This window comes from Drosophila rhopaloa, unplaced genomic scaffold, assembly GCF_018152115.1.
Source record: "Drosophila rhopaloa isolate 14029-0021.01 unplaced genomic scaffold, ASM1815211v1 contig_2, whole genome shotgun sequence".
Classification (NCBI taxonomy): domain Eukaryota; kingdom Metazoa; phylum Arthropoda; class Insecta; order Diptera; family Drosophilidae; genus Drosophila; species Drosophila rhopaloa.
In genome coordinates this window covers 6692531-6706883 of record NW_025335083.1, presented here as the reverse complement: position 1 = coordinate 6706883, position 14353 = coordinate 6692531, and the positions used below count along the sequence as shown (strand labels likewise).

Below are 14353 nucleotides of genomic sequence, written 5' to 3'. Positions count from 1 at the left end.
GTTATCGCCAGGGATGGACACTTTCGTATCGGCGGTGCTTTTTCGAAATCGAAATCAATGAAACTTCCGTTGCACTTTCGTTTTTATTACTTTTTTTTTAGCATTTCAACATCAACTTAATACATTTATCTTTATTCATAGAGATGTATATCCATCAAAACAATACACATTGATTACGCAGCCACGTAATAATATGCTTACATAGTGTTTCAATATCACTTTTTTCTTTTCATTACATGTCGTTTGTTTCGTTTTTCGTGTGATTGTGTGTGGTAGGTCTTTGAAAATGTTTAACAAGTTGAAGAAAAACTCATACATCTAGTGGTTTTAAGTATGCAAAAGAAGTGATATATGCCGGTATATCTGATAAATTCGAAGTTAGCATATACGTACACATTTAGTGGTCCGGGTAAATTAAATTTGTCTCCTGTTTCAATCTTATTTTCTTTTCCTTTAGTCGTAGACAGAAATTTTGGTAAATGTACATAATATCAAGTAGTTTGTGTATTCGTGTACACTATACAGATAGAAAATATATTAATAGGTATATATTTTTTGAAAAACCTAAGCTAAGCTTTCAAGGAAATTAGTTTGATGTCGAATTTTTACCTTTGACTTTTCTAATACTTAAACATTAAGCCAGGCTTTTTATTATTTTTCTTTTTAGGTTCGTTTTTGTGATTCTTTTTGTTTTCTAAGTTAGTTTTCATTGCCGGAATGAATAGAAGGGGACATTTTCGAGGCATACACACAACATTAATAAATAGCAAATTGGAAATAAAAATGCCCTCGCAGCAGGAAATATTACAGCTGGGATTGGACCACTTTGTGGCAGTTTCATTAATCACTAGGGTGAGGGTGAGATACGGGTGGCTGTCAAGCGAACAATTAGGAGAAGCGCATATACATATATCTCTTAATATACATATACATATATATATATAAATCGATCTGCATAAATATCTATAGAGGCGGCATTATTGTTGTTGTTCTCGCATGATTTGTTTGTGTTCTTGAGATTTAACTAGCCTACAAATTAAATTAGCAACTTCAATGCATAAACGGACGCGGTACCTGCTTCATCGGTTTTATCAGTTTAAAACTGAGCCAACTTTTGAGTAAGCAATTTGAATTCACGAAATATAAAAGTTTACTTATCTTGTGATCGTTTGTCCACAGACTGTGTGTAAACATTTTCATGAATAAGAAGCAATTTTGACGGAAATTTGGTTTGCTTACTCAAATGATTGCTCAGTCTTATCGTTGAGTAAATACCCCGATCAGTGAATTGTGCTTGCAACATACAGAAACAACAAAATAAGTGTTAAACATTAAGGGTGGATCGATTTGTTTGAATGAAAAACAAGTGAATGTTAGTCAAGGTTGAATTCATCACAACTTTTTTGATGTAATATTTAACTGTGCCATTTGTTAGAAAACACATTTAGCATTCACTTAGATATCGTAATATTCTTTTTTAGCATTTTTGGAAACCAAATAATTGTTATATAAAGGCAGTCTAAGGACCAATATAAGTCTAGTATGCAGTTTAGAAAAAAGATTTAGTTAATAGCTTTAGAAAAATGATAACACATTAAAAGGAATGTTAAATTTTTGGCTTTAGAGATAATAAAAATAGATGCAAGGTCTTAGACAGAAACGTGTCTCAAAAGTTGTCCAACAAGCAAATTGTCGAACAAATCGATTCACCCCAGTAAACATGATTATTTTTCGCTGCTCAAACGTTGGTATAAGCAGCACCTGCCGAACCAGAGGATCCACCGGTCACATTCGCTGTCACCGGGGCTGATATCGACGAGCTCGTTCGGCCGGTAGCATCACCGGCACTGAGTCCCTCCAGCTTGAGTCGCATCTCCTCCTTGCGCGTCTGGACGTTCAACAGCTCGTCGCTTAAATCGTTGCACAGGTGGAGCAGTGAATTGTTCTGCTCACGCAGCCTTTGCAACACCTCCGTGGTGCCGGCCTGACCATGTTTAAAGGACACGTGGCGCAGCGAGTCGCTTATGGCGGTCACCCGCTTCTCAAAGCTCTCAGCGCTGGGCAGCTGGCCGGATTGCGTGGCTAGTCCCAGAGCAGGAGCCGGCGGTGGAGGCTGTTGGGGCGGCGATTGCGATCCGCGCGGCGTCTGCGGCTTCCGGTAAACCTCGAAAGCGGAAACGCGCTGCTGAGCCTGCTGAAGAGTAATCCTCGTGGGCGGCACCACTGCTGCCTGTGGAGGAGGTGCTGTCGGCGGCAAAGAGTGTAGCTGCTGTTCGTCCACCTATAAGTTGTCCACAGATTAGGTAAACTTAAATACGGGTATGTGGATTACATTGTTAAGCTACTGAATTTGGAGACATGACACTAGAGGATCTACGGCCAATTTGAGTGGAATGCTTTACGAGTTGCATACATTTAGGATTGGACTTACGACGTTCGCGGCGCCTTCGTCGGCAAAGTGCGTGAAATCGGCAAACCCTGTTGAGGTTTGCATATCGAAGCTGGCCTGCGCAGTGATCTTAACAAAGAGTGGGGTTGCATATTTATATACATGTCACAGGTTATAGGTAGTTAAAAATACAGCAAACAAAGGTAACGAGGATGTTGGGAACTTCGACCGGCCGAAGTTTAAGATATCCTTGCAAAATCTACTAAATATTTGAGGAACTTGCTCTTACAGCAAATCATTTAAAGAAGGGACATATGTAGGTAAGGCTCGGACATAAAAAAAGGGTATACGTTTTTACATTCTTAATGAAACTGCAATATTTTTTTTTTTTTGCAAGGATACACCACAAATAATATTAATAGAAAAAAGGGATATGACGGACATTAATCTTTGTTTGTATCTTAGCCTAACACAATATTGCAGAGGATAGACAGGAGAAAATCTCCGTCCCCTGTATGGCTGTAATTCCAAGCCAAATAACACGACACAGATTAAAACACACAAGTACATTGTTGGTCAATAGGCCATAACTCACCTCCGCCTGCTGGGCACCACCCGTTGCGCCCATTTTAAACTTGTTTAAATCCAGGCTGCTGCTTCGCGCATGACGATGTGGTCTCGGCGGCGGCAAAGGCGGTGGTTCCTTCTTGGACGCCAACGATGACGCCACGAAAGCAACCTGTGGCTCCGAGGGCTCACTTGGTCCAGTAGATCCGATGCTCGGCTCTCGCTGTGGTGGCGGTGGCAATGCACTATTCTTGGCCGGCAGCTTTTTGGCCTGAGGCCGTTGGATGGCACGCAGATCGCTGCTCTCGCGATGGCAGCCTGTGGCTCCCGATACTCCCGTTGAAACAGCAGATCCAGATGACTGATTGTTGACTGTGGTCGAAGAAATGGCCTTGGGACTATCCTCGCGCAGAACCACAACGCTTTCATTGTCGTTGGATGACTCAGCCGAGGAAGCGATGGCGGTGCCTGAAAATGGGAAATATTACCATAATTTGTAAGATTCTTGCCGCCGCTAGCTTGCAGAAATATTTAACCTTGGTTTATTTAACTCACCTATGGGCGTCACTCTTAGCGGCACTGGGTGTAGGATCTGTGGATTGGAGACCACATCCTGGGCAGAGCGCTTCATGTCGAACAGGGCTGGTTTTAGCCCGGGACTAGAGACGGCAGGAGCAGCAGCTCCGGCAGCAACAACAGTGGATGTCTGCAACGGAGCAGCACTTGTTGTGGGAGATTCGCTGAACTTTGTCCACTGGGTGGAGGCGTTGCTCGCATCTACAGCATTTGCAGTAGATGAAACAGCCCCCGTCACCGCTTTTTCCACACTAGGTGAGTTCGAGATGCTGCGGTTCTTGGCCAAAGAATTCTGCGGTGTGGCCTCACGCCTGGAACTGTTGCTTGCCTGCGAGGACGTGGAAATGCTGCTCAGATTCATGATGTTCTTGTCGCTGGGCACGTTGGGACGCGGCTTGCTGGTGGAACTGCCGCCGCTGAGATTGCCGGCTATGATTGTATTGTCCGTGTGGTCGTCCTCATCGTCATCATTCAGATGCAGGAGATCAGCCTCAGGCGGCTCCTGAGGCAGCGCAGCTGACAATGAGGAGGTGACTCCCTGTCCACTGCCAGACGCAGCTGCTTGGAGCACGTTGGGATGCAGGCAGTGGGGCAGGCTGGTGGGCAACGGAATGTTGTTCCGTCTCAGAACCACCAGGTGCATGGCGGCCGTGAATTCGGACAAGCTCAGCGCTCCATCACGGGTAACGTCGCACAATTGCCAGATGTGACGCAACTCCTCTACAGGAATGCGACTCTTTTCGAAAAAGATTCTAAAAGGAAATAATTAGCGTCCGAAATAATTAAATAGAAAACTTTAATTTATTGAGTTTGAGAAACACTAAAAAAGATACGTTATTATCTGTTTGCTCACCTTGCTGCCTGGCCGGATAGCTGTCCATGTGGATCCCTTTGGACCGTTCTGAACTGCTTGTTATAGTACTCGCGCTGCTCCGGAGTTATCTCGTAGATGGTCACCAGCTCGCTCTCGTTATCCTCATCATCGCTGCTGTGGCGATCTGAGGACTCCTCCTCCGTGCCCAGTAGCTGGCGGTGCTCGTCGCCCAACAATCCCTGCCAGAGGGCCACACTGTTGGTGGGTGTGGGGCTGTCGCTGTTGGTGCTCCAGGCTTCGGGAGAACCACCAGCAGCACCGCCGCCTCGGCGTCGCTAAAGAGATAAGAAATGGACGCGGAACGGTCACTGACTAGCCTATTTGCATATGTCACATGATAAGATAGATTAACAAACCCCAACATTCTCGCGGCTGCTGCTGCTGACGATCCCGCTGCCATCCGTGCCACGTCCATGGCCCGTCGCCTCGTCCACGGATTCGTTTTGCTCCACCTCGGAGTCGGTGCTGGGCACATCAGAAGTGTCCTGCAGCTGCTCCTGCTGCGAGTTGCGACGCAGCGAGTTCCTACGATCTGTGGGCGGCGGCGGGGGCAAGGCAGCCAATCCATTTTCGACAGCCACCGGAGCTGTGACCGCCTCCTTCCAGCTAAAGTGCGGCAGTGGTAGCGGAAAAGTGGCCAAGATCAGCTCCTGGCGCAGCGGCATTGCCGCCTGGTGGGCGGCGATCAGCTTCAGGCATGAGTAGAACTGCGTCCGCGAGATGTGCAATGCCGTAGAGGGAATCCCCGCCAGCCCGGTGATCTGTAAGCCCAGCCCCAGATAATTAATCACTCACGATCACTCGAATTGGACCTACCTCAATCACAATCTCGTTGGCGATGTCTGCCGAGCGGAAGAGCTCGGTCGCCTTCAGCATGGGCACCTTGCCCGTCTTCTCCACGTCGCAGCATTGGAACAGCTCACTGTAGAATCGCGTCTCCGCTTCAGTGAGCGACACGTCCATGCCTGCCGCCTACTTGTTGCCGCCTCCGGTTTTGTTTGCCAAGCCGCTGGTTAGCGAGCCACGCCCCGTTCCTCCGACCCGGACCCGGAATCCGACCCGTTTGTTTATTTCCACGCTAGACCCAGCAGCCCAGTGCCAGTCCCCGCTGCCCCGCTGCTCGTCACGAAGTCTCTGCTGCTTTTCTGCCTTTTGCCCCAAGACGGAGTTGGAGGAGGTGGAAGATGGGAGCACTCCAGTGGCGAGGGTATCGCTAGCTTCTTGGTGCCACCACGGCCACGTGGATAGAGCACTCCACGGCACTGGTCGTCGGGCAACTCCTGCTTCCTCAAGCTGCGCGGAAGGCAATCAATTTATCTTTTTGTCCAGGTTTTTTCGCAAACTCTTTTGCACTATGTGTGCGCTGGCTGCCGATATCGATAGGTGGCGATATCGATTAGTCAGCTGGCGAAGCAGCCCTGTACCTGTTAGCGTGCCGTAGCCCTGGCTCCCGGTAAAAGTTTAGTTCTGCATGATGTGCAGCTTGAAGGGTGTCACGACGTTTTGATAATATTAAAAGCACTACATTTGGGTAAATTACAGACTTTTTAAGATCCGTTGCTCATTAAATTTACTTTTATATTAAAAAAGCGACTATTATCTCCTTATTTATCTTTAATAATGCAATTTCAACATGGTTATTTCTTAATCCTGATAACATGTGTTCATTTTAAAGGTCTGTTTGACTTTTCATTAGTTATAAAATTGAAATGGCAATCAAAACTATACAAATTTAATATTTCCTTCACATCATATATTTTAATAGGTATTATATTCAAACCTTGAGTAGCCCTGAGCCAGTGACGTACTTCTTTCCTGCGTCACCTTCATTTCTGTCCCAGTGATCCCCACGAACATTCTGTTATTGTTGTCTGGGGCTGAGTAGCTGCGACGCAATTAATTAGAGGATTTTAAAGGCTTCAGAGACACATTTTAGTTATTTTATAGCCTCTGAATAGCCTGGAATGTTCTCCAGAAAGAAGCCAGAGCCAGCGAAGCGAAGGCAACACGATTTATCGCAGGTAAGAGGAAAAACAAACAGACTAGGTTCGTCTATTTATTAATTATGAGTCATCGCCTGCACCCTCACTCTCTTTTCAGTTTGGCCTTACGGAAATCCCAGATGACTTTGATCCCAGCGCTGGATACGGGGACGACGATGGCGGCGACAGCGATCTGGAGGCGGAGCTGGCGGCCATCGCCGGCGGAGGAGGAGGTAGACCGAAAACCAAGCCCAAGGCGAAGCTGGTCCCTGCCAGTGACTTGGACAAAATGATTGCCGACAGCTTGCGTGATGTCAGCGACGAAGATGATGATGATGACAGTCTGGAACACGACTCGGATCTGCTGGGCGAACTGCGCGGAATTGGTGGCGTCGAGGAGACGGAGGAAGAGGAGCCTGCAGCCCTACCACCACCAGCTGACTATGACGAGCCCGTCCAGACCTTCCTGCCCACTACCACTGTGGACACGTTGGGCGTCATCAAGCAGCGCCTAGAGATGTACAAGCAGGCCGAGGCGAATGCCAAGGCTGCTGGCGATTCCGGGAAGGCGAGACGTTTCGGAAGAGGTCTAAAGACCCTGCAGGATCTGCACAAGCAGGCAGCAGCTGGCAAATCTATCAACGTAGATGATATTCCGCCGGAAGTCAGTGTAAAGCCTGCTGGCGGTCAGGCTCCTCCCGTGGCAGCCGAGGAACCGCTCGCTCCTTCCACTCCTGCTTCCCCGCCACCTGTTCCGAGTCGGGCAGCTCCAGCACCACCAACTCCCTCCTCGCCAGTCGCACCCATTACTCCTGTGGCCTCCACCACACCTCCAAATCCCCTAGTGGCACAAATGCGCAGCCGCCAAAACGAGTACAAGGCTGCTGCCCTGCAATCAAAGCGCAGCGGTGACACTGCTACTGCCCTTCAGTTCCTTAAAGTGGTTAAGCAGTTCGATGTTGTGGTAAAGATGTGTGAGGACGGTCAGGAAGTCGATCTCAGCGATATGCCGCCTCCGCCAGCTGAGTTCCTGGAATTCTTAAACAAGCTGAAGGAGGGAGCGCCGCCAGAAGTAGTTGCTGAACCTACTCCAGCGCCAGCTCCTGAACCAGCTGCTCCCGCTCCAGCTGCTGCCACAAACTTGATGGAGGCATTGCAGCAACGTTTGGAAAAATATCAATCCGTGGAGGCGGCTGCCAAGGCAGAAAACAATACCGGAAAGGCTAGACGCTTTGGAAGGATTGTAAAGCAATACGAAGATGCCATTAAGTTGTACAAGGCGGGAAAACCTGTGCCTTATGATGAACTGCCTGTCCCACCCGGTTTCGGTCCCCTGCCCACAGGGGATGCTGCTCCGGCCGCACCTACCCCTTCGCTGCCTACTTCCCCTACATCGCCTCCAGCGACGGCGAGTACTTCCGCCGGCGGAACTCCTTCCAGTTCCAGTACGACTACGCCTACAGCTCCCCGAAAGGCTCCTACACCTCCTCAAGCGAAGGAGCTTACCACTCGAACGTCTGGCAATCAGCAAAAAAACAATCTCGCCGAGCAGCAAATGAAACTTCTCCTTGAACGTCAAAAGGAGTTCAAGTTAGCAGCCATAGAGGCCAAAAAAGCGGGTGAGATCGATCAGGCCAAGGAGTACCTCAAGATCTACAAGGGATTCGATTCGCTGCTTAATGCAGCCAGCAGCGGACTACCAGTGGATCTCAGCACTGTAAGATTCGTGTTGTTTCTTCGTTTTTAAGCCTAAGTTTTCCATTATCTTCCAGCTACCAGTACCACCCTCCGAACGAGACAATCTTGAAGCCTCATTCGCCATAGTCTCTGCCGAGGAATGTGATCCGGGCGATGATAGCTGCGAGATTGGTGTTCGCATGGAGGAGCAGCTGGCCAAACAGCTAATGATGTGCAAAAATACTCGAGATCATCATAAGGCCATGGGCGATGTGGCAGGCATGAATCGGTTTGAAAATCTGGCTCTAACAGTGCAAAAGGATTTGGATTTGGTGCGGTACTCTAAGCGAAAGAATGAAACACTGCCAAAGTTTCACTATGAGAAACGTAGCTTTAACATTGTGCATTGCAACACGGATATTACGGACAGTGAGCTGGAAATTGTTGTGGTCCGAGGAATCAACTACAATGTGGCCAATCCCAAGGACGTAGATACCTATGTGCGCGTAGAGTTTCCCCTACTTAATGTAAGATTGTGACTTATATCATTGCTTTTAGTTAAAAATTAATTTTTTTCTCTTTTAGGATGAATCTTTTAAGACTAAAACCAATGTTATAAGGGACACTAGCAGTCCTGATTACGATGAGCGTTTTAAAGTTGACATTCAGCGAGCTAATCGTCAATTTCAGAGAATCTTCAAGCGCCATGGCGTTAAGTTTGAAATATATTCCAGAGGGTAAGTTGCTTGTAACTAATTAAGTTAGCACAGTTAATTAATCCGTACTAAGTCGCTTTCCATGCATATTAATCTCGACTAACAGATGTGGTTATGATTTTAATCAAGCGCATTTTAAGGATTTTCTAAGAGGGGTAGTATATTTTAGAAACTATATTCTGGTCTGTTCCTAAAGTAAATTAGGTTTATATTTAGTTTACTCATTAAATAAAGACACTTCCTTAAAATTGTCACCTTTAAAACATTCTAATCATTTTGGCATATAAATTTGATATTTAATAAATAGTTTTCAAATCTATGCATTATAGAATTCTAAACAATTTAATAGGCAATACATTACAACTGAAGAGGCACACTAAACTTATTTTAACTATTTTTAGTTTAACTTATGAATTGATTTGTTTCTTAAAATTTAGTTTCCCCTAATGATTTTCAAATAATTTAATTTTTTCCCCCGTAGTCAGCATGTTATTTTGGTCCCGTTTACAGTATCGTACCAGTCACGGCTTCAGCACACATATATCTCATATATGTATTCCCATTGAACTTCATTGATTTCCATGTGGAACATTTTAATAAAATATTTTTAAAATCTTTACGCCTCAAATCCCAACAAATCGCCAAACACTCATCCAATGCTACGCGTTTAATATCGTGCATATAAATAGCTGCAGTATAGATTGTTGTGGACTAAGTCGTAAACTGCCCCTGTGTTGTTTCAGAGGGTTCCTGCGATCGGATACGTTGATTGGAACCGTCAATGTCAAGCTGCAGCCACTGGAGACAAAGTGTGACATTCACGATACCTACGATGTAAGTAGTAAATAAAAAAATACAATAGGGAATTCAAGTTAATTGTTTTCACTTCCGAAACAGCTAATGGATGGCCGCAAGCAAGTGGGAGGAAAACTGGAAGTCAAAGTACGCGTTCGCAATCCGATTCTTACCAAGCAAATCGAACACATCAACGAAAAGTGGCTGGTTTTGGACACCTAAGGCAGAAATTGACTTGGATCCTTGGTTATTTGCGAAAAGCAAACAAAATAATATGTTGTTTTATTAGAAGACGTCTATTCGCGGTTGTTCTCGATTAAGTCACTAAGTAATTCCTTTGTATATACTCGTCACAGGAAATGAAAATGGTCTATATACGCTTTCGCCGATTCCTTTTCAGGATAAAGGCATATATGTATTACGAACACAACACATATAATAATATATCTATTTATATAATGTATATAAGATATTGCCGGCGTTAAGGCGTAGGCGCAAGTCCAGAAGATTGTGCCGGTGAAGTCAGTCCATTCCAAGAGAGACATAGAGAGTAGGATAAGGTCCACTAGCGCCTGGCCGAAGCCTGATTATGTTTGCTTTTACTTTGCCCAAATATGTTCTTTTGATTCCTAAACTGTTGAGCTACAGCTCCAAATATTCGACTATTTGCGAGAACGGGCTGGTCTCATTAAACGCATCCACTCCTCGAACTTTATAGAAACCTGTCAAGGAAAGAGAGGTACGGATATGGGAATATGTTTTAATGTTTTTGGAGATTTTCATCCAAAAAGTTATTGCAAGTGCAAAAATATGAGTTTTGAAAAAAAAATTTCACGTAATAAATCGTTGTTACCTTAACTGTCCTCTAATAAAATCAAATCTATAAAAATTTCGATTTTGAATAATATTCAGACTTAACTCAATTACATTAATTTAAAAGTTCCCATTAAATTTATTGAACTGTTCAGGAATCAGTTTTACCAATTGAAATTAACTTGGTGATTAAATTATTTTCTCTACTTCCTTCGTAAACGGCGTCAAAATTTTAATTTTTTGTTTACCCCTACTCACCATTGACGGATCCCTTATCCCCGGGCGCGTACTGAAACGACGGATACGGCAGGTGCCAGTCGCGGGAAATGAGCAGCCAGTCGGCAGAAGGGCCCAGGCTGTCGCGTTCCTTGAACCACACCTCGTAGCTGAGTAGGCACTGCGTGGATTTGGGGTGCTCCATCCAGCTGATAAAGACCTCCCGGTGGGTTACCTCCACGATAGAGAGTTGCTGCGGCCGGCGCAGCTTGGGCCACGATGCGGAACACACCCGGAGCAGCGCCACCCATGGCAGTGGGATGCTGGCGGAGTTGATCACCAGCTCGCTGTTGTACTGCCAGATGGGACCCGTCTTATAGAGCCTCGGAGTCTGCGCTCTTCGCATGGCTTCCCTTAAAGTGGCGTTGGGATAAACCGGACTTCCCGCCTGCTGCCACACGTGGTACGGATCCGTGGCCTGTGGCACCAGGAGCTCCGTGATGAAGGCCGACTCATTCGCTATGGACATGTTCAGCGTGTACTTGTGATGAAAGGCCGTCATCTTTGGGCCCGCCTCCTCGGGACTCAGAAATATGGTGGCCATGTACTGACCAGGACCGCCCACACCACCGGACACTGTACGAAGCACTTCGACGCTGTGCTTGGTGTCCATGTTGACCACTTCCACGTCCGCAGCTCGGCTGCCCAACTTCGCCAGCATTCCAAGAGCTGCGTATACGGGTTTCTGGATGAACTGTGAGTGGGGAGGATTGGTTTCGTTCATCTGGAAGTGGGCCAATAGTGTGCGCTGTGTGAACGCGTGGGGATGGTAGCTCAAGAAAGCGTTGTCATGACTAATAGACTCCAAGTTTCTCAGTGGACCGGCTGCAAGCTTGGCATGCCAGTACTGCATCACAGTGGACATCAGGGTAATTCCATAACGAACATCCGCCTGAAACTCCCGGGGAGTTTCCCATCCAGCCACGGGGTCGGCCTCACTAAGTGATTAATAGGGTACAATATTTAATTTATTATACATTTGTACATTTGATTAAAGAATCAAGAACGATAGTTTAATTTAATAATGCAGTTGTGGTATCAAGGAAATATTAACTTAATCGCCGAAATTCCTAAAGGGATCTAAATTCCGCTAGGTTCAAACATTTTTTAATAAATCCTTCCTGGCCAGTAACATTACCCAATCCATGACATATATCATTTTGCAGTTGCTTCGTTTCCATAACACTACAATATATTGTTTTGGGTTATTATGATTCACCAATATTATGCGGAATTTTAATTAAAGATCAAATAGACAAAAACATTGGTCCTACTAAAAGCAATGATTTAGGTAATGTAATTGTTTAGGACTGCATAGCTACTTCTGTAGTTAGAATTAAAACACGTCTTTAGTGACTGGACTTTTATCATAATAAGAACGTGTCGGACACTCTCAAAAAAGGTGATGAGATAACTTCAAAGAAATCTATAAATTGTCATAAAAAAACTTAGAGGTAATAACACTTGTAATTTTCTATAAACCACGAAAACCAAGCTCAGTTGCCGTGACCAAGGATATAATAAGTCTTTATAGATATACAAATTTAACAAAATTAACAGGTTTCGTTAAAAAATATTGTACTAAAAGTCTACAACTAATTTCTGTACCTTTAAAATGTTTGTTTGCTTAATTTAATTAATATATTTACTACATCAACTATTTTTAGTTACCCTCCCCTCTTTTGTAATAAATATCTAAGAAGTTATGAGCATTTAAATTTGAAAGCAATTGGTGTACGATTAAATTTTGTAGTTATAGTATATTCTTATACAATGCAATCTTTTACTTGCTACTCACTCATTGGCCACCGGCAGCTGCTGAAGATTGGGATACTCCTCGTAGATCTTTGCCATTAGGGACAACGAGCCATTTAGGATCTCAGTGGCAGTGCCGTCCACTCCCTTTCGGTGGAAAGTGAGTATATCTATTGGACAATAGACAACTCTTTGGCTACAATGCTCCAGCAGTTTCCAGCAGAGCGGATGGTTGTTGGGGTCCTTAAAGAGCCCAGCAGGACCTCGCAAAGAACGATACATGGACTGCTGGAGCTTTCCGTCGTGGGTGTCAGGATTCCCAGCTTTACTTAGACCACGACGCACCGCTTGAACGTAGTCGAGGTACGACTGAGCCGTTAAATTGAGTTTGTTGTACCCCCGAATGTCGGGTTCATTCCATGTTTCGTAGCGCCAGTTGGCCAGTCGGGAGGCTCCATGTCGTGCTGACGGGAAAGCTCGGATAAAGAAGCATTTTTGAGGGGACATACATTTCTTACCCAACTGGTGGTTCACTGTAGTCTTAACCAAATGCTCCCAGTAGAAGGATTGCTGCAGAGGGTTTTCCGAGAAAACCCCGCCCAGATTGCCCATCCACTCTAAAGCCGGAGACAGGCGCAGTTCCTCGTGCAGGAAATCAATAAAGTCATCGAACTTGGAGAAATCATAAATAGGAACTCCGCTGGGGTCATACTGCCAGAATTGGACTAGCTCCAGCATCCAGTGGATGCGAATGTGGGTCACCGCTCCCACGGGCAGGGCGGCAATCTGGCGGAGGTTGATCCGGAGAGCAGGATCGGCCAGGGCGGAGCTAATCCCCCCGTGATCGATCCGGCCGGCGGGACAGAAGCCCACGCCCGTCCAGAAGTGCGGCATTGGGTGGTAGACCACATCGCCGCTCGTGTAGTGGCCGTGGATCCTAGCGAAAGTCGCCAAAACCAGGAGGAGCGGCAGCATTCCGTGCGATGAGCGATGCGCTCGACTTTCTCTGCAAGATTAACGACGTTTTTGTTTTGTCTTCGATTTGTCGATGCCGCTGCTGATAAGAGTGGCTCTCTCACCTTCCCTCCTATCTCTATCTCTCGGTGTGTCTGTATCTGTCGGAGTGAGCTCAGCCGAAAGCTAAAGCCGTGACGTCACAGGCAATGGCACACAGTGGGTCAAGTGGATGCACTAAGTCACGCTTAACCTTTGAACTTGTTGAATGAAAACGTTTTATAAACCAGCGACTTATGAAATAAATAAATATTCCCAATCATACTGATAGGATTTAATAGAATTATTAAACTGAAACATTCCTAAGGCGAATTTTTTCCAACTTTACCTTACTTCATAATTTGTAGGGCATTGTTCTTTTTAATAATTACACGCAAAACTAAGCATCCATAGAAGTCATTTTTTATCATTAAAAGTAATGAACTATCAGATCTATCTTATTTAGCATGCCATAAACATTACCGTTTTAAACAACACATTTTTGAGATTGTAACAAGTTTCATTAAAATAGTCTACTTTGTTTTACGGAATTCAATTAATCAAACAAATCTCCAAAAAAATGTTGTAGTTTTATATGGGTCTATTTCTAGACTCGACCCACAGTGTGGCATGTGCCCGAAGCAACAGCGTGCCCGTTTGGCACTCTCTCTCTGTATCACTCTCTCCCCCAAAGGTAAAGTAATGCTGGGAATGACACAAAAAAATCAGCAACAGCCCAAGCCGCTTTGAATTGCAATCCCTCATTAGGGGTGGAAAAATACGTACACACGTAGATATGTATGTGCGAAGTGAAGTTTGTCCTTGTGTGGGTGCTATGGGGGCGGAAAAGGTGTGACAAAGATAATATTTCATGCATCTCAGTGATAATACACCCATAACACGCGTATGTCACATCCGAGGGTGGGCTGGTCTTCCGCTG

General features: G+C 45.4%; 3 protein-coding genes across 5 annotated transcripts; 1 reads left to right on the top strand and 2 right to left on the bottom strand.

Annotated features, from left to right (window-relative positions):
* Positions 1-64: 64 nt before the first annotated feature.
* On the bottom strand, positions 65-5787 carry LOC108044167 (ralBP1-associated Eps domain-containing protein 2). 2 transcript variants are annotated; one of them, XM_017123061.2, is made up of 7 exons: positions 5223-5787; positions 4763-5167; positions 4386-4681; positions 3512-4284; positions 2985-3424; positions 2432-2518; positions 65-2281 (listed from the first exon to the last, which is right to left on the bottom strand). In XM_017123061.2, the coding sequence occupies exons 1-7, from the start codon at positions 5367-5369 to the stop codon at positions 1739-1741; spliced, it is 2691 nt and encodes an 896-aa protein (XP_016978550.1). In that variant the 5' UTR covers positions 5370-5787; the 3' UTR covers positions 65-1738. The 2 variants fall into 2 exon arrangements, with proteins under 2 accessions (XP_016978550.1, XP_016978551.1); XM_017123062.2 differs by lacking the exon at positions 2432-2518.
* Positions 5788-5855: 68 nt separating this feature from the next.
* Positions 5856-10608, top strand: LOC108044168 (coiled-coil and C2 domain-containing protein 1-like). Of its 2 annotated transcripts, none has more exons than XM_017123063.2 (7): positions 5856-5937; positions 6172-6427; positions 6507-8105; positions 8161-8592; positions 8651-8802; positions 9471-9615; positions 9679-10608. In XM_017123063.2, the coding sequence occupies exons 2-7, from the start codon at positions 6371-6373 to the stop codon at positions 9796-9798; spliced, it is 2505 nt and encodes an 834-aa protein (XP_016978552.2). In that variant the 5' UTR covers positions 5856-5937; positions 6172-6370; the 3' UTR covers positions 9799-10608. The 2 variants fall into 2 exon arrangements, with proteins under 2 accessions (XP_016978552.2, XP_016978553.2); XM_017123064.2 differs by having other exon boundaries at positions 5857-5937; positions 9525-9615.
* On the bottom strand, positions 10191-13599 carry LOC108044169 (alpha-L-iduronidase). The gene is made up of 5 exons (XM_017123066.2): positions 13500-13599; positions 12939-13426; positions 12464-12884; positions 10648-11603; positions 10191-10298 (listed from the first exon to the last, which is right to left on the bottom strand). The coding sequence occupies exons 2-5, from the start codon at positions 13393-13395 to the stop codon at positions 10219-10221; spliced, it is 1914 nt and encodes a 637-aa protein (XP_016978555.2). The 5' UTR covers positions 13396-13426; positions 13500-13599; the 3' UTR covers positions 10191-10218.
* Positions 13600-14353: the final 754 nt, after the last annotated feature.